This window comes from Coturnix japonica, chromosome 19, assembly GCF_001577835.2.
Source record: "Coturnix japonica isolate 7356 chromosome 19, Coturnix japonica 2.1, whole genome shotgun sequence".
In the NCBI taxonomy this organism is placed as follows: Eukaryota; Metazoa; Chordata; class Aves; order Galliformes; family Phasianidae; genus Coturnix; species Coturnix japonica.
The window spans coordinates 3,309,409-3,336,438 of record NC_029534.1 but is presented as its reverse complement, the minus strand read 5'-3'; the positions used below and the strand labels follow the sequence as shown (position 1 = coordinate 3,336,438).

Genomic DNA, 27,030 nt, shown 5'->3' with positions numbered 1-27,030 from the left:
GCTTTTCTTTTTTTTTTGACTTTTTGTTATTTTAGAAAACAGTGCTTTACGGTGCTTCCTCCATTAATCATTGTCTCAGTTATGTTATGATGCATTTGCATACAGAAATGAAGTTAAATTACAAGTTAAAGCTTTGCAGAGCTGTTCCTGTTCTTTGTTTGGATTCATCCGTCTGTGAGTAGTGAGCTATCCTTACTTCTGAGAGCCAAGAGCCCAAGTTATCTCATATTGCTGTGCTAAGAAGGAAGAATCAACCAAGTCGAATGCTTAAAGTTCAGCCTTTAAGTTGTAGATTTCCTTTGGCTGAGTGCTGATGGAGCTGATAGAGCATCCATACCTCCCCAGTAATGGCCAGCGCACCACATTGCGGACAGCATTCCAGTTCAGGTGTACATCTTTCTGCTTGGTGAGAGCTGTGAGCAGGATGGGAGCTGTGCGCTGGGATGGAACCGTGCAGCTCTGGTTTGCTCTGCTCTGGGTTCTTGTCTCATCCTGCAGCCAGGACAGGGCCAATGAGGAGAGGTAAGCAGGCGTACTTGCACCAGTGTTTATGTTGGACCCGTTTCTGAAATCTGTTTTCATTTCAACTGTGCTGCGGCTGTGTAAAAAGCCTTGAAGATGCTAATTATTTTTGTTGGCATATTATAACACATCAATATGTTCAGTGTGAATCGCCAGCAATTACTTTTTTTTTCTTTTTGAATCAGCATTGCTTAAAGTTTATGGAAAATATTCCCCATCCCCTTCCATCTCCTCTTCAGGTTCATTTATCTTCATGTCACCAAGCTGACAGCAGCAGTGCTCTGCTCAGGTAGAAAGGTGAGGACCAGCTGTAGTTGCACACTAGGAGACTGTATCCCAGCCAGTGTGGCAGAGCTGAGCTGCTGCCCATGTTTCACAGCCCTTCTAGTCCTTTTTGTGATGCAAATTGGAGCATGGGCAGTGGGCTCCTTTGACATCATACCATCTCATGCTCACATGTATGGGTGCTTCTAATGAAAACCTGACATGCTTCATCCAGTGGATTCCAGCATTTATGCTTCCATGCTAGTTGCTCAGAAGATCCCCAAAAGATCCTAAAAGCGAGCAAGCCTTTGCTCACTGTGCTCTCTGGGTTGGAGCTGCTGCATTTCTGGGCATCCTCTGCATGTGGCAAACTCAGGGTGATAGACATGGCTCCATCTACAAGGGGGGAAGCTTCAGCACAGCTCCTTTCACTTGTACTTGCCTCAAGGCTGAGAAAATATCCACATGGTCTAATTATTGCAAGAAGTCAGTGCCTGGCAGCTTGAGTACATTTGCCAGAGCACAGCCTCTTCTATAGCACAGCTGACAGGTACCTTTCTGCAGTGCTTTGGTTCTGTCACTTCCTTTTTGGTTTTTTTCCTCCACTGCATTTTATGTGTTTTCTCATAATGGTTTTGAACTTTTAAGTTGCTTTTATGATTCGTCTCCACTTGAAAATTTCCAAATTATAATGAAATTAAAATGGTCTTCTGCTTCAGTTTTATGCTGTGTCGCATTAACCATTCAGGAATTAGGCAAATTAAATAATGTGACGAATAAGCAGCATATCTTAATAAGTAACTCATTAAAAAGGTATAGGAAGGGAGCAGTTCTGATTGCTAATGGCTTTGGTGACAGAAGGCTCACGCAGCTAATGAAATTCATCAAACCTTGGATCGGAATCCTATCTCTGACCTCTAGGTGTGAAATGCAAAGCAATCAGCATTGCTGTGCTGCTGCAATGACTTTGGAATCCATTGCTTTAATGACAAGCAATGATGGGAGTAATGCACAGGATTTCGTGGTTGTGCTGCTGTTTTCAGTGTACTGTATCCAAACCCTCTTTTAATCATGTAAAGAAATGCAAGAGTTTTAATAAGATGTTCCTTTGACTTTAATCCCACAGAAAGTAATGTTATAAGGCCACGTTTGAGCAGGCTTGCTCAGTTGAGTTGAGGTGACATTGTATACCTTGTAGTATATCCTCAAAACATCTCTTCATTGGGCATTCCGATTTTGTGTGTCAAACTTGGGTTTAAATCTCTATTCTGGTTTAGTGTTAGGTTTTTAAGGAAATAGAAAAATCTTCCCATCTCTTGGATGGGTCAAGCCATATGTTGCAGGGATGCCAAGGGAATCCTAGGCAAGAGGCATCCATTCCTGAATGAGTGCAGTAATTAGAGGCTTTGAGACCTTGACTGTGTCCTATAATGAGAATATCCTAAGTGGGAGGGAATGCACTAGGATCATCAAATCCTGCTCAAGTTGAGCACCTGATAGGAACAAGGAGAGATGGTGCTTATGGGGGCTTGCCACACAGAAGCCTGAAGGCATGATGCTCTCATTGATCCATGTGGGCACACTCTGATGCCATTGCTGGCTCTCTCTCTAAAATGATGTCTCTGAAGTCCTGGTCCCAGGTCCCCATTTTATCCAGAGACAACTTTAATTTGTCTACCATAGACAATAGCTCTTTCAGGTTGTAATTTCTCTAGCAAAATGCTCTTTACGCTTGTGTTGACTTCTCACGTATCCCATGTTTGTCAGTAGCCCTTTCCAGCTGTGCTGCTGTTCTTTCACCTCTTCCCCAAGAGACTCAAAGTTTTAGCAGAGAGTAAGGTTAAAGTCAGGCTTTGGCTTCTCAGAATTGTTTGTAAGGCTGTACTGGGTCCCTGAAGGCTGCAATGACTGATGTGATGGCTGCAGCTGTGAGCACATGCTAGGATCTCCAAGTTTCCCATGTGTAACCCATGCTAAACCCAAATTAGTCCCCGTCAAGCCACTGAAGATGTAGTAGCAAGGAAAGCATCTCCTTGTCTCTTCTTTTCCCAGGTGGTAGCAAATGCTGTTGCTGCTTTGTCAGAAATCAGCGAGTCGCATCCCAACAGCAACCTGCTGGACCTGAACCCTCAGAACATCAACAAGCTGCTGACAGCTTTAAATGAATGCACAGAGTGGGGGCAGATCTTCATCCTGGACTGCCTGTCCAACTACAACCCCAAGGATGATCGTGAAGCTCAAAGGTAGGTTTGATCCTGCTCTCATATGGGCTGCTTGGGGTGATTTGGTAGCAGAGCACTTGCAGACTTCTGGCTTTGTCACCTCTGTGGGAAAGGCTTGTAAATAACAGGACTGTGTGTTCTAGATCTCAAGCAGTACAAACAAGCCTTGATGTAGAAGTTCAAAAGCAAGGTGAACCTGGGGGATTTGGGGTGTTGCTGGTGACCTGCCACTTCCCATTGCACAACCAGTTTCTGTTTCTTGCTGTTCTTTTGTGTTTTCCATTTGGTTTGAGGGCTTCCATATTATTTTTTCCAACTAAAAGCTAGTGTGTGGAAGAACTAAAAGTTAAGAAGCAACTTCAAATCCTCCTTTTTGCTTCTCCTTTTAACTCTAATAACTAAGCTAAATGTGGTAGACCTTAGGCTTATGTAGCGTGCTTCAAACCTCTTCCTGGTCTGTCTGAAATCACAAAGTCAGATTTTATACCCAAAACAACAAGGAACCAGAAAGGACAATTACTTGGCCCAGGGGAATTCTGAGACTTAATGTATTCTTACGTTAAAACTTGAGTGGAGGAGGGGGGAAAAAGGGACACGAGCCCATAAACAAAATTTGGTCAGACCTACACTGATTTGCTGTATTTCTTTGGTGACTTCTTTTTGAAGCATAAGAGATAACCCAATAAAAGATTTCTGCCAGTAGTCTTGCAGTTTTTTTTTTCCACCTCTCTTCTCCTTGTGCTCTAAGATTTTGTGCCAGAAAGCGGATATTAATGAGTGCTAGCAACCTGCAGAGATCTCCAGAGTGTCAGGCCAGCATTATCCTGGCTTTGTCAGAGAGGTACCACTAGATTGAGCAGCTGTGAACGTACCCGAGTTCCTTATCCTTAATTCTGCCAGAGCACTGTACAAAACTGGATGGGTAGTAATGACTCCTACTCCTTTTGGTAGAGCTTGACTCTTAGAGCCTGTCTTATTTCAGATTGAAGAATGGCAGTGCCTGCCTTTAGACTGTTTTCCTTTACAGCAAGGCTGGCGTCACTCTCTCTGCACATGAGGAGGCTGAGGCAGTGAGTTGAAGTGTCTTTGGTTTTGCAGGTGATCTTAGGTAGTGGCATCTGAGATCTGCTCTGGTCTTATTTCAGCCTCCTGTGCTCTTCCCTTTTCCTTGCTGCCACTCTTCCAGGGTGGCTGAAAGCAAATCTTTCAGAGAGAGTAACTTTAGGGAGGCACAGATGGGAATAAGATTGTTCTGGGGTAGCAGTGTGCGGGAAGGGGGTGGGAAGAAACTTAACAGATGCTGTCAGAAAGACCATATGAACCCAAACTTCCTTTCTGCTTGGGATGGGTTGTTTGGGACGCTGTTGATTATAGGATCTGCCAAGGCAAGCGATGAAGCTGCAACTTGGGAGGATATTTAGGTTGTTCTTTTCCTGTTTTTTCAGAGTAATGGAAACTGGTTTTTTAGGACCAAATGGTTGTAATGGCAGAAACCTCCCCTATAGCAACCCTGAAGCATGTATCACCTCTGAATGATTACATGGGGGGTAAGGTGTTTTTCTGGTAGTGGTTTTGTTAAAGTTGCCTTTTAAGTGACAGATGAGATTACAGAAATTGGAGAGAATGCCACGAGGTCAAGGCAGAAAAAGCCAATAACCAAACAACCATGCTGAGGGCTGGAAGAATTTGAGTAAAGTATAGCAGGAGAGAAACTTGAAGCTGTGAAAGAAGACATTCTTCTTTGCTTCCTGCTGTGTTCAGGAAAGCAAAGCTGCCTGTTCTTTATAAACAAAACCAAGTAGAAGCATTTGAGGAAAGTGTCTTTAGCTGTGTGCATTCTCCAAATTCAGGTAAGATGTGAAATGTTTTGAGATTTCTGGATTAAATGTGAACCCCTCATCTTCTCCCCCCCAGTATTTGTGAGCGGGTGACCCCTCGGCTGTCCCATGCCAACTCAGCAGTGGTGCTGTCAGCAGTGAAAGTTCTGATGAAGTTCCTGGAGCTTCTCCCCAAGGACTCAGACTATTACAACATGCTGCTGAAGAAGCTTGCCCCTCCACTGGTTACCCTGCTGTCTGGAGAGCCTGAAGTCCAGTATGTCGCCCTTAGGAACATCAACTTAATTGTGCAGAAAAGGTAAAATCTTATTTCCTGGATGTGGGAGGGCATCTGCTTACCTTCTGCTATTTCCATACACGCAGAACTGCCTTTAATTCAGGTTCAGCCCCCTCAAGGGATGGATTAAACAGTCTTGTAGCTCTGGTAGCTTATGTAAGTTGTGTCGTTGCAGAGCACTCGTGATACCTGTGTCACACCGTGCTTTGTTACCTGTCTTTTTCTTTTTGCTGCATTTTAAGTGCCCTCCCACAAGACTGTAAAACAGATTGCATGAAGGGAGGAGAGTGTAACTGCACATGGGTCACAGTGACCTGTAGAAACTCGGTGTGCCTTATCCTATTTGTTTTTTAATGTAGAAGAACCATGCTGGTAACAACGCTGATGTGCAGCGTGTTGTTTTTCCACTATTTTACCTCCACTTGCTTAAATACTGCCTATCCTTACTGGAAAGGTGGGACAGCACTTTGTGGTCGTGTGTGCATGGCAGTTACTGTGCAATGGCACAGGTATTTGCAAATGAAAACAGAAAATGAATTTGTCAGTGGGATCTACATAAAGATCTTTCACTGTTGACACTAATAGGCTCATCAGTGCATAATAGCACTGTGCACAGTGCTTGGCTCAGCAGTTCAAATAGAGGAGGTAAGATGTAGATGTGGTTAGATGGACCAGTTGGAATGGAGCCCGTTGTTTTTACCAGTCTTGGGTGAAACAGTGTTATGTTCCCTTCAGGCCTGAAATCCTGAAGCAGGAAATCAAGGTGTTCTTTGTGAAGTACAACGACCCTATATACGTCAAACTGGAGAAACTGGACATCATGATCCGCCTGGCTTCTCAAGCAAACATTGCCCAGGTCAGCTCAGCAAGTTCTAACAGATCCTGCATGTGTCCCTCTGGTCACTGAGAGAGAATGTGCAGTTATCACCCATGTTGTCTTGCTGTTAGGCATCACTTTCCCTGTGCTCGTTGCATGGAAGAATTGGAGTTTTCCCTGTAATTTCAGTGAAGGTACCAAGTGTTGTGACAGTTTGGTAGATCATTTTACAGATTATGATTCCAGGTGAAAAGTTCCTGTCAATGAGTCACTGCTAGAACTGAGGTTAGAATAGGAGGCTTGTTTCCAGTGAGAGAGGTGTGCCTTTAATGGAGGCATTCAGAAAGGTCAAACATTACTGAAGTGTGAATTTCAAGTCTATTAGTTAAATAGTTACACCCTTGCATAGACACTCTTCAGAGCTAAAATAACCTTCATCTTGCTTAACTTGCTTGCAGAATGAGAACTTCACAAAGCTAAAACTGAGCTGAATCAAGACTTCTTTCTAGTTTAGATTCTCTTTGAATGTAATGTACTTTAATCCAAAGCCCTTAAATAAAGTAAGTGTTCTTGAGTGCCACTCTGGTCACAAGGCCTAATGCTAATGCAGAATGATTAATGCCTCTGTTTAATGCTATTATTGTCCTATCCTAATTATCAAAGAGCAGCTTCATTTAATGTGACACTTTTAAGCAGCTGTCTCCACTGTGTTCTCCTTGTCTGTTTGGTTTTTGTTTGGTGTTTGTTTGTTTGTTTGTTTTGAACAGAGCAAGGTAATTCCATGCCCCTCTTGTGCTGGCTATGTGGAAAACATTTTAAAATGCAGTTTCTATGAGAATGTAGGCTCCACACCAGATTTAATGCCTAGTGTTTAGATAATGCAGGTTGTCTGGATGAAAGGCAGTGGTGTCTGGAGGACAGTGTCTCCATCTGGGATCTGCAGAGAAGCAAATAAATCCCTTCCTGGTTCTGAAGAGGCATTCCTAAAAACAGCTCAAGCTTTGTCAGAAACGCATGTTGGAATGAGACCCACTGAGAGCACCTTCTGCTCCCTTCTTCCCTATGCAGGTTGTTGAGGCACCCAGTCTCTATTCCTGCTGTATGAGGCAACAGGCTGCTTGTATCTGAAGCTCTCAGATTCAGTCAATATTTGGAAAGCACAGGCTACTAAACATGAGTGCTAAGTGCTGTGCAACGTAGATCATCCAAGGAAATAACAGGACTTCAAAACGCAGATGTCCTGTCTTCTTGTAGATTTATATGTCTGCAGTCTGGCCCTTCAAGGCTTCTTTATCTTGTCACTGTTCAGAGCAGTTGGCATCGACTACAGATTTTTTTCAAACAACTGTCTCACTTTGTGCTGTCTCGCTCCTCCTTTGCCATCTCTTTTTGACATCACCACGATGTCATGTGTGACATGAGAAGTTGAAGTGTGAGATTTTGAGGGCAGATAGGTCGCATGGGGTATTTTTGTTAACGATTTCTTGTTTTAAGGTGAAGTAGCTTTTTGCTGTAAGATCCAAGTGGGTCTTGGTGTAAGCCCTTGTTCAGTTTCCATTAACAAAATAACTGAAATAGAGGCATAAATCTTTAGAGGAGACAAATCTTGCTGTTGTTACCAGTCCCTGTATGTTCCATGATATCTTTCAATCCTTCTTTGACTCAGTAAGGATGTGTAGGTTCATCTCCATGCAGAAAGGAGAGTGGAAAAAATGATGAGCTTTGCATGTAGTTGATGTAGCACAATAAGTACAATAAAGTACATAAGATCTGTATGTGTGGTGTGTCAACCCTATGTCATTGCAACTTAACATTGCAATGGTTAAGTTTAGCAGGGCAGATTTTGCCCCCAGCTGTTCATTGGGGAGCTTGGAGCCATCTTTTAGCTTCAGCCACCCTTTATCAAGTCTGCCTGACTAATCCAAGCTGTATTTCTTCCTGACAGCGTTGGTTTCAGAAGTAGAGATTGATTGCAGGGTTTGACAGCATTAGCTTTGGATGTGCATGGTTGGCTGTGGAAGAATACATCCTGCTTGTGTTCTGGTGTTTGGGTGACATCCCTTGTCAGACAGGTGTTCACTTTGGTGTGCTTTCTTTGCAGGTGCTGGCAGAGCTGAAGGAATATGCTACTGAGGTGGATGTTGACTTTGTTCGCAAGGCTGTTCGAGCTATTGGACGCTGTGCCATCAAGGTTGAGGCAAGTACCCGAGGCTTCAGGTTTTCCATGCTTCTCTGACTCCAGAACCAATATTGAGATTCTTTGTCTTGTTCTCACATCACACAAAGCTTTTCTTTTCAGTTATCCAGAACAACAGTTTGAAACATCCTCTGCCAGCTCAGCATCCACCAAATTGCTCATAATAGATTTATTTTTTTTAATGGTGTTCCTGCTAATTTGCCTGTAAATAAATCTAGTGTGCCTGACAGGAGCTCCGAAAGGCTGTGAAGAGAGAGATGTCTTATGCTGTGGTGTTGATACTTCCCACTAAACTGATAAACGAGTGCCAAATGTCACATAAGTGGTCTAATTTCAGCTGAGCTCATTTAGCTCTTGATAAAGGGTGTTCCCATGAGCACTGTGCAGCAGCAGGTTTAAATAAAAACCTCATCGTGCCTGGCTGAGTACAGAGTCAGAGCACAGGTGTCCCTCATTTCAGTTAAACCACCGGTAGCCTGCATAAAGAGGACACCAACTTTGTCCTCTTGAGAGATCTACTGCCTCTTCCCACTCAGCTTTCTCTTCTCCCCTTCATCTCTCAGAGGTTTATCGCTGCAGTGGGTTTGCTTTTAAGTGGGACCAACAGAGCGGGTGATCACAATTTCAAGTCTGCAGCTCAGAACTCTGAGTGCTCCCTCTGTGTTGCCTGCAGGCAGGAGGCTGTCTGAAGAAGCCACAGCAGTGACAGTGGGAAATGCTTCTGAGCATGAAAGAGGGCTACTGAGAAGTTAAAAGGAGCTGGTGGCAGCCTTCCTGTTGGGGTGCTTGTGCTGGGCAGGGCAAGCTCACTTTACTTCTCAGCAGGGACTTTCTCACTGGGGCTTGGCACTGTGTCTGTCCTGGTTTCAGATGGAAGTTGATGTATTCTGACAACATTGTGATGCTTTTAGAAGTTTTCACCCTTTCTCGCCCTTGTCCTTGATACTTCTTGTTTCCATCCCTAATGCCGTGCCAGAGTTGCATTCAGTTTGCAAAGGGCCAATAATAACAATAATATTCCACAGATCAACAAATCTGCAGTGACCCTCCGACTGTATAATTGTGAAGCTCTCAGCAAGTAATGTTAACCTTGTTGTTTTTTTAGCAGCACTCTGTTGAAGTCACTAGTGCTAAAGATGAGCTCTGTTTTCTCCTCTAACAAGAGCCACGCTTAAAAGGGCAAACAGAAGAACTCATTGCATGTCCTCATCTGTAGGTTAATCTCTGTCCTCAGTGCATCTGTGTTTACTAGAGGCTGTTCTGTGAGTTATGACTAATGGAAGAGCATTCTCTCAGCCATCAGTGTCCAAGCTCCCAAGGCTTAGAAGTCTGCTTTTTGACATAGGGCACAGGCAGCAGGAGCTGTTGATGGATGAGTGTTCACAGGGAACCTCAGCTCTGCCTTCAAGGATCCTACCTTTCATGCAATTATCTCTCCTAGAAGAGTAAGACAGTAAAATAAATTTGTCGGCTGAGCAAGTGTGTGGTAATACCTTTGTTGTGTAGCAATGCATAGTGCTGAGAGCATAGGTAGTGCTTATTTAGGAAGTGTAAGCAATACACATCCTCTACAACAAGGTTAAGGGACTTTGCACAGCCTTTAAGTCATTGTGTTGGTTTGAGGATGTCAGAAAAAATGTGTTTTGTGTGGGTAGATCAGCTACGGTCAGAGTTGGCTTTAGGTGTACCTACAACATGCTGTTAGTTAGCCAGACTTGATAGCATGAGTTGAAGGTATCTGTGGTGTGCTCTGCTGATGCCACTGGATGAAGAACCTGTTTGATCCTTAGCTGGTTTGGTAATGCAGCACTGCTCATTTTCTTGTTAGGTCTCTAAAGAAAAGGAACTGACATAGGTGTTGTACAAATGGTGAACCCTCTGGAGCAAAAGAGAAGCAGCAGGAGCTGTGTTAGAGGGGGATTTATCTTGGTTCCAGGAGGTTTTGCCAGCATATGAGCTCTTGGAAATCTTTGAGGCTGATGAATGTAATCCAGTGGGCTTTTGGTTACCACAGCAAGTTGGCTACTAGTTGGTTGTCCTTCGCTGTGCCAACTTGAGAACCGTTCTTCTCATCAGTTTGCAGAGCACTGCGGTGCCTGGGAACATCCACCTTCACACAGCAGAGTGTTTACAAAGGATGGGGTGAGCAGAGCTGTGTTCTGTTACAGGGACTTCAGAGCTGCTCTGTGCGTAGTCCCACATGACAACTTGCTTTCCAAGGGACTCTTGGGGGTAAAAATCAATAGTGTGTATTTCAAAGTGGATGTTACGTTCTTCCTAGAAAAATGTCATGCTTCGAAGTGTCTAAAGAAGAGAAAAACAAGCTATGATTTGCTTTTCCTTGAAATCTTTGACTCATGGAACTGTGCTAGGTGTAGAACCAGACAGGGCTGCACTGCTGAAGTTGCAAACAGCAGCTGGTGCTGTACGTACTGGAGAGAGGAGTGGGGTAAGGACAGGTTTACCCCCAAGTGCCTCTAAGGTCAGCTATTAAAATGGCTAGTGTCAGTTTTGGGGAGACTGGTAAGAGATGAAATTGCAAGGTCTGCAGCATCCAGCTTGTGATGTTGAGTGGAGCTCCCATGAATGCAGAGCAAATGCTGATTTATATAGTGTCTCCTTGGCTGATCCCCACGCTGACATTGTCACTGTTTGCACATGTTGGCTGTGTTTGTAAGATAGAGCTGCTTTAGTCACAGGGCAAGAGATCACCAGGAGGTTTTGGTCTTTGCTTGTCCTGAATTTAGCTGTGCAGGTTGTCAGGATTGTCCTTGATATTTCTGCCCCATTCTCAAAATAAAATAAAATGGATTCCAGCGACTTACTGTAATGCCATTTTAATTCTCCTTCTCTTACCCAGCCTTCAAGTGCTGGAAAAACAGAGGGGGCTGTTAGATCACTTGTATTGAAAAATCCACCTACGGTGCTATTGTTTGTGCCCTACGACATTTGTCTCCATCCCGAATGCTTTATGAATGTTCTGATGGCAACTGCCTAGGCAGTGTCATGAGCAGTCTGCTTCTCACATTAATCACCAGCTGTGTAATGAGGCTTCACGCGTACTCTGCTAATAGCCAAATCATTGTCCCTGTTTCAGACACTCTGGTGCTGGAGTTTGTTGCTCCTGTGTTGTCCTGCCTTCCTGTGTTACTTGGGAGCAGACCTCCATGAATTGATTGCCTCTAATTCCAATTCTGATTTCTGAAGTCTGCCAATGACCAGTCCTTGTTATCCTATGGGGTCTGTGGCTGGGAGTTATGAACTGCTTAATATGAAATTTGCATTGGCAACAGCTGTGTTTCTGTTTACAACTGTCTCTTCACAAATTGCTAGTGACCTCACCCCCAAAACATACTGCACTTGATGCTGATCTGAGCTGCCTTTTGCTGTTAATCTCACAGTGCATTTGGTGTGTGGTTCTATCTGTGACCCTCCAGCTTCCCCAGATGTCTTCCAGCAGTTCCTGTCAAAAGCCCTCCAGCCCTGATTGCTTTCTTAGGCAAGTCCTGGAGAGCTCAGGAGTTGGAGTCAGTTGGTATTTCCACTGTCTAACAACCTAAATTCCCTGGCTAATAGGCTGCTGTCACCTTGCAGGTTTTTATGGACACGTATACTGAGTTGGTAGCTATAGTGCTTTTGTTTTTCTCTTGTTGGTCCTTTTCCATATGCACCCTAGGTTTCTCAGCGTGTGCTGTGAGAGAAATATTTTTTCATCTTGTTTTGTCTTGTTCTGTTTTTCATCCAGCAATCTGCAGAGCGCTGTGTGAGCACACTGCTAGACCTCATTCAGACCAAGGTCAACTACGTCGTCCAGGAGGCCATTGTGGTCATCAGGGACATCTTCCGCAAGTACCCCAACAAGTATGTGGAAGTATTGCAGGGCTTTTGGAAACCTTTGTCTGCTAGCACCACAGCGCAGCAAAACCCACCCAGCAGAGCTTAGCAGAACACCAAGCCCAGGTCTTTCTGAAAAGCAGTGTCTGTTCCGGTCTTAGCTGCTGTCAACTCTAGACGAGACAGCAGCATGACAGGTTGAAATTGAACCAGCTTTCTCCATCAAATGTACTCTGACTTGGCCCAGCTTATTTTATACCTTCATGCAATGAGGTTTTGTTTCTTCAGCTGTAAAACGGTGCAGCAGTGTCTTTCAGCAGGGGATTCGTGATCACCTAAAAAGTAATACAAGGCATCCGTGGGTCTTTCTGGCAATTTCTGCTGTCAGTTACAAGATGGATTGTGTACTTAAAACAGGGATACCCACGCATGGGAACAGGGGAAGCTAAATAATTAGTGTTGGGGTATTGTCTGTTTTATAGCAAAGCCTTTGGGGAGTAATATCCAATTCTACAGTTGCTAGTCTGAAGATAGTTGGAAGGCTGCGGGATCTGATACAGACTCATGTTTGGATCAAGAGTTCCCTTTAGCAAAATGGAAGGGGAGGCAGCTTTGTCTCGAGCACCACTTCTGGGTGGCCCTGCTGATTAAAGAAACTGCAAAGCCCTCGAGGATCCTGTGAGGTCCTGGCACTCAGACTGGAGAAGGAAAAAGGCTGGGAATACCTTCAATTGATTGAAAACGCTGCTTGTTTCACGTTGTATAGAAATACGCAGCATTGTAATTCAGTACAGGATTCTCTGCGGAATTGTGGGCTGAAATGAAGTAAACACAAGTGGAGTTCACCCCAGTAATTCACCTCTACTCTGATAAATAAGGTATGAAAGCATCATTGCCACCCTTTGTGAGAACCTGGATTCCCTGGATGAACCAGATGCTAGAGCTGCCATGATCTGGATCGTGGGTGAATACGCAGAACGAATTGACAATGCAGATGAACTGCTGGAGAGTTTTCTGGAGGGCTTTCATGATGAAAGTACTCAGGTACAAACTGTGTTACACATCTTGCCTTTAGTGTTTCCTGTTATGCATGTGTGGGACTGACTGTAGAAGTTACTGCAGTGCTCAGCAAACGGCTTCCAACAAAAAGTTGAAGTTTTACCTACAATAAAACCTTGGGACTCTGCAGATTTTCTGTCTCCTAAATCCATTGTATTTTAAATTATTTTTGTAGAAGGATGAGACAAAAGTTCCTGCATGTTGGATACTTCTTGGGGAATAGTCCTGGTAGGGACCAGGGTGTGCAGAAGAATAGTGATGAGATGCATCAAGACGTGACATGAACCTCAGTGTTCTTCTGATCAGGGTCTTGTTTGCAATGTTTTTTGCAAAGAGTTTAAGTTTGGTTTTACTGGTTTTCCTGTCAGAAAATGATGGAATGTTACAAAGCATGGAATTTCATACTATCGAAAGATGTTGAGACCTGGGATACTTTAAGGTGAGGGTGACTGATCTTTCTGTTGTGTTCTTTTCTCTTAGGTGCAGCTCACCCTTCTGACTGCGATAGTGAAGCTGTTCTTAAAAAAGCCTTCCGAGACACAGGAGCTGGTTCAGCAGGTCCTCAGCTTAGCCACGCAGGTGAGCCAAGATGCACAGTGAACCAAAGTCTTCCAGCCCCTTTGCTGGTCTGCAATCCAGTGTGTCCCATCTGCTAGACTGATCAGCTGGGCTGGTATATAGGATTCAAGCATGTTCTCCTCTCTTCCCAAGGGGAGGGGTTTAACTCCATTTAAGAGCTGTTCTATGCTTGTTACCGTGCCATCTGGCATCTTCTGTCTGCTTCTTAGCTCTTACTTCATCCTAAATCACATTCCCCACCAAATGAAATGTTAGGGACAGGGTAGAGTTTTGGAGAAAAAAAACCAACCAGAATGCTTTCTTGCAGTTGGCTTGCAGTTAAAACATCTCCATCAATGACAGATGGAAAGGGCCAGGCAAAGACTTTGTTCTGTGAACTACAGAGTTCAAGCAGTGCTGTAAAAGGAAAAGAAATAAGATTTAGGTTTTTTTCCTTTGTACTTGGATGCCGTCAGACAGTGTGGCAGCTTTGTTGGAGGCTGTAGCAGTGGGTTAAGATCCCAGATTCATTATGCATGAGGAGCTGAGTTTTGAGCACAGATCCCTGCAGGTAGTTCTGGGCTTGAGCTGGCAGACAGAAGTGCTGCGTAGTTCTGGAGGACAGAAGCAGAGATTATGGTGGCAAAAGTAAGCTAAACTCAAAATGAACTTCCTACGCTATATGGCTGTAATGGCCAGGACAGCACTGAAATAGAGTGCCTCAAAAAGATGATTGACCTACTGTACCAACTGATGAAAACTGTACCCAACTGCTACAAATGAATGGCAATTGACTCCAGGTTTTCTGCTCCAAAGCATTCACCACTGGCCTTTTGGTTCTGGTTGTTGCAAGAGGTCATGGCTATAATTTACTTACACTTCTGTTTATGCTTTTTGGGGTGCTGTGTTGGGCAGTGGTAAGAAATACAGCCTGATCTTTTGCTTAAGAGCTTTCAAAATCTGCTGTTCTGAGGCTTTGAGCTCTTCTTTGAGGAGGGGTGGGCAAGAGGCCAGGTGTACCATTTGTCTAAGCCAACAGAAGAAAGGTACTAAGTGTTAAAACCCACTCTGCTGAGTCACAAAATACTTAATGGCACCCTAGGAGTACAATAGGCGTCTGTTTTTTCTCTGTTTGTCACAAATGTTGATTCAGTCTGGCTTCTTGTATTTTATATGAATAATAAGTCAACGTAGGATAACCGGCTGTAAAACACTAAAAAAGCCTTATGCTTCAAGGTCTGATTCCTAGGTAGAGATACTGTTTTTTTTTCACTTGAGTGGGAGAGTAATTACACGTGTGCTTCTTTCCCCAGCTTAGGTATTGTTGCACTTTGAGTGCCTCTCGTGGTATTGTCTGCACAGCAAACTGCAGGTGTGATTGTAGCAGAAGTCAGCTTAATCCAGCCAGTGCTGGCAAAAATAGCAATGAAGCAGCTGGGGATGGGAGAGAGATGTGTAGCAGTGATCAAGGTCCTTAGCAAGTCCTTAACCTAACAGATGGCACTGACCTTCTACACCAGCGTTGCTGTTGTCTATCTGACATAGGTGGGTAACTGAGCTATGGGTTCGTTGGTATGCACTGCAGGTGTGCGTGCAGACCCAGGAGAGTGGAGAATTGGAAAGGAATGAGGAAAGGAAAAATCCAAGCCACTTGTTCCAATAGATTTATCAGACATTCAGGTCTGTTTACCTGGCTATAGGAAGAAACAGGCAGTCTGGAGTCTGTATGTGCCTGCAAGTTGATAGGAGCAAGTGGTCTTTCATGTCTGCTCTCGCAAAGGCCCTGTCTGATCTTGAACTGCATGTTGCAGGCAGGATGAGGACGTTCCTGTAGGAATTGCAAAGGACAGTAGGTGAGAAGAGTTCATGACTCCACCATCAAACTGATAAACAGCACTGCAGAAAAATCTTTCAGTTGACCCTGGCGTTGTATCCAGGTCCTTGTGAGCCAAAGAAGTTTGCCATGCTCAGCCTCATTACAAATAGAGGTTTTGCTGTATGTCTGTGTATGTCTCGAGACAGAGGGCAGAGGAGGAGGTTATAGCAGGTCAGCAGCACTGAGTGAGATCACAGGAGAAGGAAAGAAATAACAAGGGAAGCTAATGAGCTGTAGGATATGTTAACAGAATTTTATAGGAATAAAAACTAGTTGCATTTATTCTGTTATTCTACTGATATGGGGATTAAAAATCCCATCTCTTTCTTCAGTGAACAGTTCAAACATGTTACACTACAGCACAAACCCCATCACCTCCAAATCCCTAGAACATTAGCTACAAGCTCTCACCTCTCGCTTGCTGCTCTGGGCAAAGCTGTCTGTAAAGGAGAAAAATTCATGCAAAGGCAGAGTTATCTGCGCTAAAACAAGGGTGTTATTGACAGCTAGAGAACTGATGAGGTATCTTAGCCATGTATCATTATCTTCCCATACTCCATTAGATAACTAAAAGGCAGGATAAGTAATGTCTCTTTTGTTTTGGAGAATGCTGCTTTTTTAAGATCCATCCTGTAGCTTCGCTGTTTTCTTTCTCCAATGAATGCCCTTGGGTAAATCATATATTTCTAGGAATCTTGAATCTTTCTGTTACAGTACAATGTATAGTATATTTACTCTTAGTACGTGACAGTTGTTTTGATTCATTGGTGACTGTCACTACTAAATGGATGCTTTTTTAATCCATGAGAATCACTACAGGATAAAAATAGTGATTGCATTGGTGCCCATTAGAGCTGTGACTGGATGCATTGCTTTGTCTCAGGATTCTGACAACCCAGACCTGCGGGACCGTGGCTACATCTACTGGCGCCTTCTTTCCACGGATCCAGTGACTGCCAAAGAAGTGGTCTTATCAGAAAAGCCACTCATCTCTGAGGAGACTGATCTGATTGAACCCACTCTGCTGGATGAGCTGATCTGCCATATTGGGTCTCTGGCTTCTGTGTACCACAAACCACCCAATGCTTTTGTGGAAGGGAGCCATGGTATCCACCGCAAGCACTTGCCAATTCACCATGGAAGGTAAGCTGAGGTGATAATGAGCAGGTTGGTTGTTTCTTCCTAGTCCAGGAGATACGAGGGTCTGCTAAAGCACTCCAGACATCTTTTTATTGTATAGAAGCTTATAATCTGGAGCTTTAATGCTTCCTTGTAATGACAGTCCTGGAAGTGGGTTAAATCTGCACAAGCAGCATTACAGCAGTCCCAGGCTCTGGTGGTGCTGCTGTTGACCCTGTTCCCATGGTTTCTGGTTCAGGTAAGCACTGCTATTTGCTAATGGTATTAATTACAAATATAAGTGTGCTTTCCAGCAGGAGACAGAGCATCCAGGCTTACCTTTTAATAATATTCACAAAGTGACATTTGGAGTGCTATTTTTTGCTGTTGCACCCATAAATCAGTATGCAATGCTGCTCCTTTTCTATTTTCTGATCCCGCTTCTCTGCTATTCTTAGCAACTAAAACTATTTATGTAATATGACAAGCTTTGAGAGGCAGGGTTGCTTTCTCCATGCCTATGAAATGAAGTCTGGCTGCACTGACCCAGGACCAGCAAACAAAAGTCTGCCAGTCAGTTAAAAACAAGTGGTGTTTCCTTTCTTACTTGGATTGCCCTAGTGGTAAAATGAGCTGAGTTTGGCTTTAGTCTCCCTTGTTACCAGCCTTCCTGTGTGTTGTTCCCTGGTCCATTAGAGACTGAGGTTTTCCTTCAGATTGAGCAGTTTCCTATGCTCATCTCTTTACAGAGATCCATTTTGTACAGAAAATAGAGGGCTTGGGATTTTGCTTCTAATACACAGTCTTAGCTTTGTCCTTTCCTAATTTCTTGTTGGGCGGTTGGGCAGCTGCAGTTAAATGAGACCTTGAAGGGATTGCTTTACTCCATCAGCAGAAGGATGAGTAAGTGTTGAAGAGGTGTAGTGCTAAAGAAATTACATACTGGGAACGAACCAAGTGTGTGTGCTGCCGGCTCGTAATGTGCCTCTGCTCATACATGCTGTTCTTTCCCATTCTCAGGTTGGGGGTGGGAGTGGAGCACAGTATCCACTCTTCAGAGCTGTTTTAGTTTGCTGCTCAGTGTACTCCAAGTCTCCCTGCTGAAGGCAGAAGCAGAGAGGGTAACTAACATTAGTACTATTAGGCACTAAAGCTTCTAATGCAAAGAGGCTTTCAGTGCTCTCTGTCACTGCCTTGTGGGTCATTCATCAGCACTCCTTATGCTGCATCTTTTCCTCATGGCACTGGAGTTGATAGAGGCTTACACAGTGTAACTAAAGCTTCCCCTCATTATGGAAGAGGATTGTGGCTTCTCAAAGTCAGGAGCTGCAGTCCTTACAGAAGAGCTGCAGCGTTCAGCACCTTGCCAATGCATTAATTCCCAAAGCACTGCTGTGCAGTTACCTGCTGGCTGCATCCGCAGTGGTGCAAGCTGGCAGTAATGCTATCAGTTACTGCTGGCAGCAGGACACAGTGGGTTTGAGGTTATCTGAAATATTGGAGTCTCTGGGTTTAAAGAGGAAATATGTCGCAGTGAGCTGCCATCAGGCTTAGTGTTTTTCCCCTCGTTAAATCCTGTGGCAAATGAATATAAAGCATAGTCAGACTGCTTATGGTGAGAAACTTCAGAATCTGCGTAAGAAGCACTTCTAGTCTAGTAATTAACATGTCTGCTAATGCAGAGGAAAAGAAATTGGTGGTGGAAGGGAAATGCCAATTGTAGATTGAGATCTTTAATTAGAAAATAGTGGAGCTTGGTTCTGGTCAGGAGATAAATTGACATCTGTGGGGAGTGTCTGCGTTAGCACCAGTTGGAGTAAGGATGTGAGTGTTGTATCAATGTTAGGTCCCAGAGGAAACTGGTTTTGTTATTTTTTTCCCCCAGGTTTACATGTAGTTCTCCAGGCACACTGGGCTAAAAATCAGCTTGGTGGGCTTTTTCTAAGTTGGGAAACATTTGTTTTCAGTGCTGTAGTGTGTGCAGTACGTAAGACTCGTGATTTTGGAGAGGTCTGGGGTTCTGCAAGTGGGCAGCATTTCACACTTGTTCCCTTTTCTGAACTGAAACCCATGCACAGTGCATGGCACGTCCCTGATCTAAAGCACTTTGTGTGCTAAATAACAACTTGCTGCTGCACATCTCCTTGTACATTGTAATGGTTAGACAGACGGCCAGGATCATCCTTTAGCTGGTTTCTGCTTATGAGCCCACCTCTAGATGTGTTTTCACCATGCTGGAAATCAGAAGTTAGAGACCAAAGGTGACTAAAAGGTGACTAACATCTCTCTTCTTGTTTCTCCTGCCTGCAGCACTGATGCAGGAGACAGCCCCGTGGGGACAACAGCCACAACAAACCTGGAGCAGCCACAGGTCATCCCATCGCAGGGTGACCTACTGGGTGACCTGCTCAACCTAGACCTGGGACCCCCTGTCAATGTTCCCCAGGTGTCTTCCATGCAGATGGGTGCCGTGGACCTCCTGGGAGGGGGGTTGGACAGCTTGGTAAGCAGCACGTTCTTTACATTCAGCCTGTGTGAAGTAAATGGAGCTTGTGCTTATCTCTGCAAAGCTTCCATCACTTGTGCTTGTAATGCTTGGATCCTTAAGCTCCCAGTACTGAGACCTATAATTCCAAAAGGATTGAAGTGGTGCTCTCGTACCAACTTTCAGCAGGTTTTTTCCTGCTGTAAAATGAATGTTGCTGCATGCAGTAAGATCCTTGTGGTCAGCAAGTGTATTTGTTTCTTAAGCTTTTTCTATCTGCAGAAAAAAACTGAAGTTGTTTTAAAGTTGGGAAGTATCTCTTTTGTAATTAATTTCGACTCCCCTTTAAAAGTCCACCTATTTTCCAACCCCACTGATTTTTAGTGCCAGACTCCCAGGGCTGTCAGCCCCTGGTTACCCTATTTGTATGTTCTCTGGTTTATGTCATGGCTCAGTATCAGTAACATCTTAATTGCAGTTAGATTGTAGGGAAGCACTCTGCCCAGCCCTCCCTTTGCTCCAGTAGCCATGAAGAGGTATTCAGATACCTAAAAGGGTCATGCCTCAGAGTATGAATAACCATGTGTTGTATCTGCTCGGTGGTGTGAGCTGGAAATAAGCTGCAATGAGAGAATCTATTAGAAAGTGGCAGCTACAGTGGAGAGGAAATGAGTGGCAGCCAAGCAGGGGGAGGTGGTCAGTGCAGTCACAGCCTGGGGCACGTACCCTTAGTAAAACTGCCCCAGTGAGCACGGCTGCGTGGCTTTCAGACCTGCAATGGATGTGTCTTGTGTGAGGTTCAGCCTCCAGTGAGCTGGTTTGGGTTAGGTTTGCACTGGGTTCAGATGCACTTTCAGTTCTGAGTCAAGCTCTGAATAAGAAGTGGGAGACAGCTGGATGAACCCTGATGCAACAGATTCCTTTTTGCCCATGATGCTTTTTATTACAGAGCTGTTGGATCAAATGTCCTGTTTTCTCCTTATCCTTTGCATGTATTAGTGAATCCTGTTCTGATATCTGTTTTTTTCCCCTGGCTTTTTGTTCCCTAATAAGCTTGGTTTGTGGGCAAGTGAATATAATCTGTGTCTTTGTTTATTGCTGTGGACATGTGTTTAAAAAACACCAAGCTGAGTCCTCCTAGCCTGGCGTTAACTAAATTGCTAGGCAGCATCTCTGTGCTGCTTGACTAGCCAAGGGAATCTGCACTTGGATCTTAGCCCGATATTAAACCAGTTTTGCACAGCCCCAAAAAAGGGCTCAGAATGCAGGTAGGCACAGTCTCACTTTTCTGCTCATCATTAGCAGATCCTTTTTGGATCTCAGGTGACCTGAGAGACAGAGGAATACCATTGAATACGGTGGTGTTTGCACCATAGCCTGAGTTGGGGGCACGCATTGGATGACCCCATCAGAACATAGCAATTCTGAGCTTTGCTTGTTCCTTGCAAGAAAGTCTAGATAAGCCACTCTGTTACAATGGGAGAAAACTGCTTGGGATGTGCATGAACTCATGGTCTGCTCCAGCAATGGTGAGATTGCATCAGTACTGCGAGTGTCGCAAAGGCAGCTGAAGGTCTGGATGGGGCTGCTGCAGGCTTGCAGCCAGTTTGTCACATTCACTCAGTGCCACGTGTTGAACCCTTGGATACTATTTGATCATTCCTTCATTTTCTTTGGAGAAGGCGTCTGTCTTCAGATGCCAGAGTCCCAATGAGACTGACTCAAGAAGGTCAACAGGAGCATTAACTTCCACTGCAAATGTCATTCTGCATTTCTGCTCTTCAAACTGTAGGGTTTTGTCTTGAAGGCATTTGAATAGAGACTGCATGCTGTAACACTGGATAAGCAGCACGTTCATATTGTTTGCTTTTATTTCCCTCAGGATTGCTAGGCTCTTGTCCCCATGACCAGCCAGCTGCTTGGTAGGTCAGTTTCTTTAGCGAATACCTCATTCTTTATATCCATAGTGAGTCCTATAATTGGTATTAGATGTAACGTGCACATTGTGCATGCACAGATGCTGAGCATGTGTTAACAATTTAAAAAAGAAAGAAAAAAAAATGGGCCTTTAGTACAAGAACAAGATATGCTTTGCTTATAACCAGTCTGGCTGCACAAATTTTGGAGAGAGAGGCTCTGTTCTGTAGCAAGCAGAGCCAGCACTGAATGTGTTCCAGGTTGTGCCCTTGTTAACCCTGCACAGTCCTTGTTTTTCTTCTGCTTTGCTTTCTTTCCTGTACAACGCTGACTGAGCCCACTGTTATGAAGCTGCTTGAGATCTCCAGCTCTTAGGCAGAGTGTGGAGATCTGGATTGTGATGCTCTGTCTCCTTGAAGCCCATCCCAATGGCTGTGCTTCATGCAGACTGCAGGCAGCACTCCAGCTCCTGGTGTACACTTGATGCGGCTCTTTATAGGACAACAGTCACCCATCAGCACTGCAATGAGCCAAGGTCATTTTGTCTTCAAGCCTTTATGTGTGCTCCTTTGCCCTGAAAACCAGTGGGCACACGAGCTGTGCTGCCTGGCATGTCATGCAGTGAGCTGAGTACTTAGCAGGAGCTGGCCACTATGACAAGGAGCCAAAGAGGCTGGCTTGGAAATTGGAGACAGAGCAGTAAATCTGTAGGAATGGGCAGGTTTGGATTGTCTGTTATGTAAGGATTTAATACTCTAACCGCTCATCTACAAGAATATTATTGATTCAAAGCTGGCAGCTCCTGAGATTGAGTTATGTCCTAAATTGTAAAGCTATTTGATAAACATTGGATAACCATAGGGTTGTTTTTTTTCTGTAATACCTGGACTGCCTCAATAATTTTGGGCCATTCTAGGTGGAGCTGTAACTCTCTGCAGTCAGGTTGGATATTGGAGGTGTGATCCCAGCTGTCTCTTCTGTGTGACCGTATCATTCTCAACAGCTGCCTGGAAGAGGTTGTGGTGAGGTGAGGGTTGGCCTCTACTCCTAGGTAATAGCAACAGGGCATGAGGTGATGGCTTTAAGTTATGCCAGGAAGCCATTCTGCAAGGCAAAGCATTAGCAGTGAGTGCTGCTGAAAGTGGTGGTTGTGCTATTGGCAGCATGGTCGGTACTCCACCGCTTTTGAGGCAACTGTTCTTGGTCATGCTGTGCAAGAAAGCAAACAAGAGGCAGCATTGCAAGGTACTGCAGGTGTCTGTGAATGAACCACAGTTGTGTGCACGGTGAGACCTGCAGCCCACCAGCAGTTCAGAGGGCACACTCCATCACTGGGTTGTTTTTGTTCAGTGAATGCCTTGTATTCTTTGCTGTGATGTGACTGGGTGTTGCACACTCAGCTTGGCTTCTGGAGCTTAACGCTTGGTTTGGAGCTCAGAGGAGCGAGGAGGCAGCGATTGTCTCCTTTTAACCCATGAATTATGGCTCCACAAAACACATAGCTGCTCCCAAAGGTCTGCCTGCAGTGCGGATACACGCTGGTCCCTGTGCCATGGGTGGTGCAGTGTCTGTCTGTGGCTCCACCCTCCCCTGTTATTTTTTCTTGGAGCTTCAGATAGCTCACATCATGTTGCAGAAGCGATCGCGACCCCTCTGGTTCACATGAACACTTCAGCAGAGCCACTTCATTACAAGCTTCTGTTAAGATGCAAATAAACCCTCGTGATGCAGTAACTCCAGCAGTGCTGCACTTCATAAGTCAGCATAACTGTCTGTATGAGCTGGGATTACTGAGTAGATGCTCTCTAACCGCAGAACAGCCACAGCACCAGCTGAGTCAGCCAACATGGAGTGAAGGGGTGCTGGTGTTGTCCTGGTGTTACAGGGCTGACCTGGCCCATGTGGCTGCTTGGATGTTATTGTGGCACAATGGTTTGTGGAGTTGTGATGTTACAGGAGATGCCCTGTTGGAAGGGCTTTGTGTGCCTGGTGGCCAATGCTCCGTGCTAGTCCTCTGCTTCTTGTCACAGACAGAAGCTTTGTGCTCTTTAGCAGGAAGCAAGCTTGCCAACTTGGGCTTAGGATTAGGGTTTTGTAGGGCTGCAAGCTGCCCACTGACTTTGCCATCCTGGCATGGAGCAGCAGTCGTCTTCCACCCTTCAGGGCTTACAGAAGCACTAACACAGTCCTTTCCTCACAGTGAATGGAAATGGTTAAGCAGAGCTGCCAGCCCTTGGGAATCGGTTCAGCAGTGCTTTGTGCCTGACTAATAGCTGCTCCTTCCCTTCTGCGCCCTGCCTGTCACCACAGATGGGAGAGGACGCTCCGTGGGTAATTGGTTCCTGTTCCCTCTGTCCTCCTCCTTCCCTCTTACTCACATCACTGTTACGGCCTTCACTGTTGTTGGAGTCTGGAGTAAAGTTAGCTCTGAGGCCTGACAGTAAAGAAAGAGCAAAGGTTGGCAGCTGGCTTGAGGAGCCCTGATGTGGTACTGCTTTCCTCCCTTGCACTGAGCACATACAAGCCCAGTGTATGGGTTTTGTTGAGGTTGAATTCCTAGTCTGCAGCCCCTTGTGAGTGCAGTAGGAAGTGGTGGAACAGTTAACATCTCAGCTCCATTATGCTGAATTATTCATTCATTTCCATAATACCCTTTGTGAAATGCTTGCTGCTTGATAAACCAGTCTTTCTCCTGCCTCAAACACTACCAGAAATCCTCCATGCATACAGTAATACCCGGAAATGAACTGGATTATTTACTTCTTTTTTTTCCTCTGGACTTTGCTGCCTGTCAGCATAGAGTGTGAAGTTCATTGCACTGAAGGCTGAATAGAGAGGAGGTGTAATCGTTGCATTTATTACTCCTCAGTGAGCCAGTAACAAGGTGTAAATGATCTGATCTATTCATCTACAACACGGCTTGGCTTAAGAGCAGCCTGCAGAACACAGCTCTGCTCTGCCAGGCTGCTCCAGTAAGACCTGACAGTGTAATCAGTGCTGTTTTATAAGCTCGGTATTAATTGGATTTGAATCCTCTGGCTCGCTTTCTGTGCTTCTCTTGACTTTGGAATCACTCGTTCTTATCTGTCATCTCTTAAGTAAGCAAAGGAAAGTGGGACTTGTGCACCGTGAGAGGATGGCTATGGAGAAGTGTTGTAGAGGATGAGGGACCTCTGATAAGCTTCTGCTATGACCTCAAGTAGGGATAAGCTGAAGCTCGCAGGGGGAGGAAAGAAATGATTAAGATTTCTGAATAAAAGGCAAATTGTGCATGATTTGTGCTCCTCTAACACCTCACAGCAACTAATAGTGCTTCAGGCAGCTCCTATAGGGAGCGGGGGAAGGAGGGAGATGTCAGAGGATGGAAAGGGAATCCAGAACAGCACAGGGATTCATCAGCTTTTATGTGTGTTTTGGTGCCGGTTATCACTGCTGCTGTTCTCCGGGTGCTTTATCCTTTTTATCTGTGCTCTGAGAGAGAAGTACAAAGCTTTACGGTATCTCTTGACCAATGTAAAATGCATTGCCATGAGATATCCCAGACAACAGCCCACAGAGCCCAGAGCAAAACTGAGTTTCCAGGTTTTTTGTGCAGAAAGAAAAGGGTTGAAGCCTTTCTGGCTCAAAGCACATCAGTCCTGGAAGTTTCTACTTTATGCTGTTGCACGTTCTTTTCAGTGTCTTATGCCATCAGCGTATGTTTGAACAGCACACTGGAGCCTCTGATGGCCCAGTGTGGCAAATGCTCTTTTAAAACAAGCAGCCACCCCAAATCTTGTGCACACCCTGATGAAAGGGGAAGAGCAAAGCTATCTATGGGACAAGCCATGCTGCTCTGGCTTCCAGTCCAGCCATTTCTCTCATCTCCCTCCTTCTGTGTGTTGTTGGAACGTGATTCCTGTCCAGATGTGACCAAAAAAACTGCACTAGGCAAAAAATACCACAGTCTCATGAGCAAAATCCTTGGATAAGCCTGGAGCTGCCTCTGTCTGTGCATACAGTGGGTTGTGGATCTGTGAAAAATGGGGCTCCTCACTGAGGATGTGGCCCAGGTGTTTTTTAAAGAGTGTTCAAGGCAGGACAGCTGCAGGTTGGCCTGGGAGAAGGGCTCCAGAGAGGACACAGTGGTGTTTATGGAGGATGTAAAGTAGCTATTTCAGTTGCTTCCAAATGTGCCTGTATAGCTTGGCAGACAGCATTACCAAAATATCCTGGTGCACAGTAAGGTCTCTGCTATTCCAGTGGCCCATTACATCATGAAGCTGGTTTTGTCCTCAACAAGGGGGGGGGGCGGCAGCAGTCTTCAAAGGGAAACCAAAGCCCATCGAGCTGGGCTTCTGTAATAGCGGCTGTAGCCCTTTCTCTTTGTTCCCAGCTATTGGGTGAAAAAAAAGGAAAAGTAATAGAGGAGAGAGACGTCCCTGAAACCTGTTGTGTTTTTTTTCTGTCATTTGTGGCTGTTCTCTAGAAAACCACAGCTTTCAGGAAGCAAGCTTCCTGTCAGTTTTATTTTTATTCCATTTCACAGTTACCCCACTGGGTTTTGTAGAGCTGTGGGTTGAAGGGAAAGCATTGATGCATGAGAAGGGAAGAACTGCGCAGTTTGTTGCGTGGATGACAGGAGCGAGAGGGGATGAATTTTGGTTTTGTTAACCAGGAAGATGCTGCTTGCTGCAATATGTGTCTGGGGGTAGATCTCCAGCTAGCTGTGCTCGCAAAACAGCCCTGAAGCCCCTCTGTTCACTGTGCTTTCCCAGCATTGCATTTCTGTCTGTCCTGTACACAGCAGCAGTGCAGGTGCTCTGGCCCTCTGACACTGGCTCTAATGACCTCGGTCTGTCTCTCCTCTCTCTCCCTTCTCTCTTTCAGCTTGGCAGTGACCTTGGCGGGGGCATTGGAGGAAGTCCGGCAGTAAGTGCCATTCCATTTTTTTCCCTGGTTAAAAAAGGCTGCTCAAAGCCCAGGGGGTTTTTAACTACACCCCTACCCACTGTGTGCGGGAAGATGCTTGGAGCCCTGAAGATGTTTGCAAATGGACAACTTTAGCCAAACCCACAGGTCCCAACTGATGTTGCTGCCACCTGGGCTCTCCTAAAAGCCACCAGGGCCAGAGCTGCTGACTTTGCTTAGCTCTTCTTTCTCAGAGCTTTTGTCTTGAGCACCAGCATTAACATGGCAGTACCCTATTCTTAAAGCTGGAAGGCCGAGGCTGCTTACTGCTCTGCTCACACAGCTCTAACCCTAACCCAGTGCACCACAGCCTTGTCTGACCTGAGCAGCTCCATACTTTCCTCCTCCCAAAATCCACGTATGACTTCTCTCAGAACATCAGGACTCATTGAGGTGCTCTGAGCTTTCCCACGTGTGGTCAGTGCTGTGCTCTGCCTGCCACTGGCTTCCTTTTCTGAGCCTAGTGCATTGAGCCCAGGACACTTCCAGGCTGCTTCAAAGCACTCTTAGCTTCAAATACGTAACAGCTCCTAGGAAAGCATGGGGAAACTATGCAAAACAACAAGAGAAGCAGCAGGCGGGAGGAAGCATACCTCCAATCCATGGTCAAATGCAACCTCCTGAAGCAAGCTCCAGTCCCTCCTCCTAGCACTGCATAGAAGATGAGAAAAAGTGTGCTCAGTTCTGGAAGGAGGGCCTTTGAGATGCTGTTTGTGGCTGCAGTCATTGTCTCTCCTTCTTTCCCTGTGAATCTTGTGTTCCTGTCTAATGTAACCATGAGGGCAGAGGACAGCCTGTGGCATGGTTTGTGCTGTGGAACGTGGGAGCTGTTTGCTATGCAGAGATCACCCCTACAGAGCCAGGTCTCTGCCTTCCTGAGCCAGCACAAACCTGTCACCCAGCTCTGTAAATCCATCCCTCCTCCCTGTCTTAAAGCATTGGTTGAAACGCCACATCTCAGGTAGGTTCCCAAGCACAGCACAGAAGACTTCAGACCCATCATGAATATTTCCTACCACATGCCTCAATCATTCTGCATGTTCCAGGGCTGTTAACTGTGGTGAATCCTATCCTCAAGCACTTATTTCTTCCTTA

At 45.2% G+C, this 27,030-nt stretch overlaps 1 protein-coding gene across 7 annotated transcripts in view; it reads left to right on the top strand.

The window, feature by feature from the left end:
* Positions 1-27,030, top strand: part of AP2B1 (adaptor related protein complex 2 subunit beta 1) — a 60,777-nt gene that overhangs the window by 15,452 nt on the left and 18,295 nt on the right. For 6 of the 7 annotated variants that reach the window (XM_015880626.2, XM_015880627.2, XM_015880628.2 and 3 more), the window contains 10 exons: positions 2,839-3,029; positions 4,923-5,144; positions 5,859-5,979; positions 8,042-8,137; positions 11,883-11,998; positions 12,850-13,015; positions 13,511-13,609; positions 16,348-16,607; positions 18,894-19,086; positions 25,855-25,896. In XM_015880626.2, coding sequence (XP_015736112.1) covers positions 2,839-3,029; positions 4,923-5,144; positions 5,859-5,979; positions 8,042-8,137; positions 11,883-11,998; positions 12,850-13,015; positions 13,511-13,609; positions 16,348-16,607; positions 18,894-19,086; positions 25,855-25,896 — 1,506 coding nt within the window. The remainder of the gene's footprint in view (positions 1-2,838; positions 3,030-4,922; positions 5,145-5,858; positions 5,980-8,041; positions 8,138-11,882; positions 11,999-12,849; positions 13,016-13,510; positions 13,610-16,347; positions 16,608-18,893; positions 19,087-25,854; positions 25,897-27,030) is intronic. The other variant, XM_015880630.2, reaches the window with a different exon arrangement.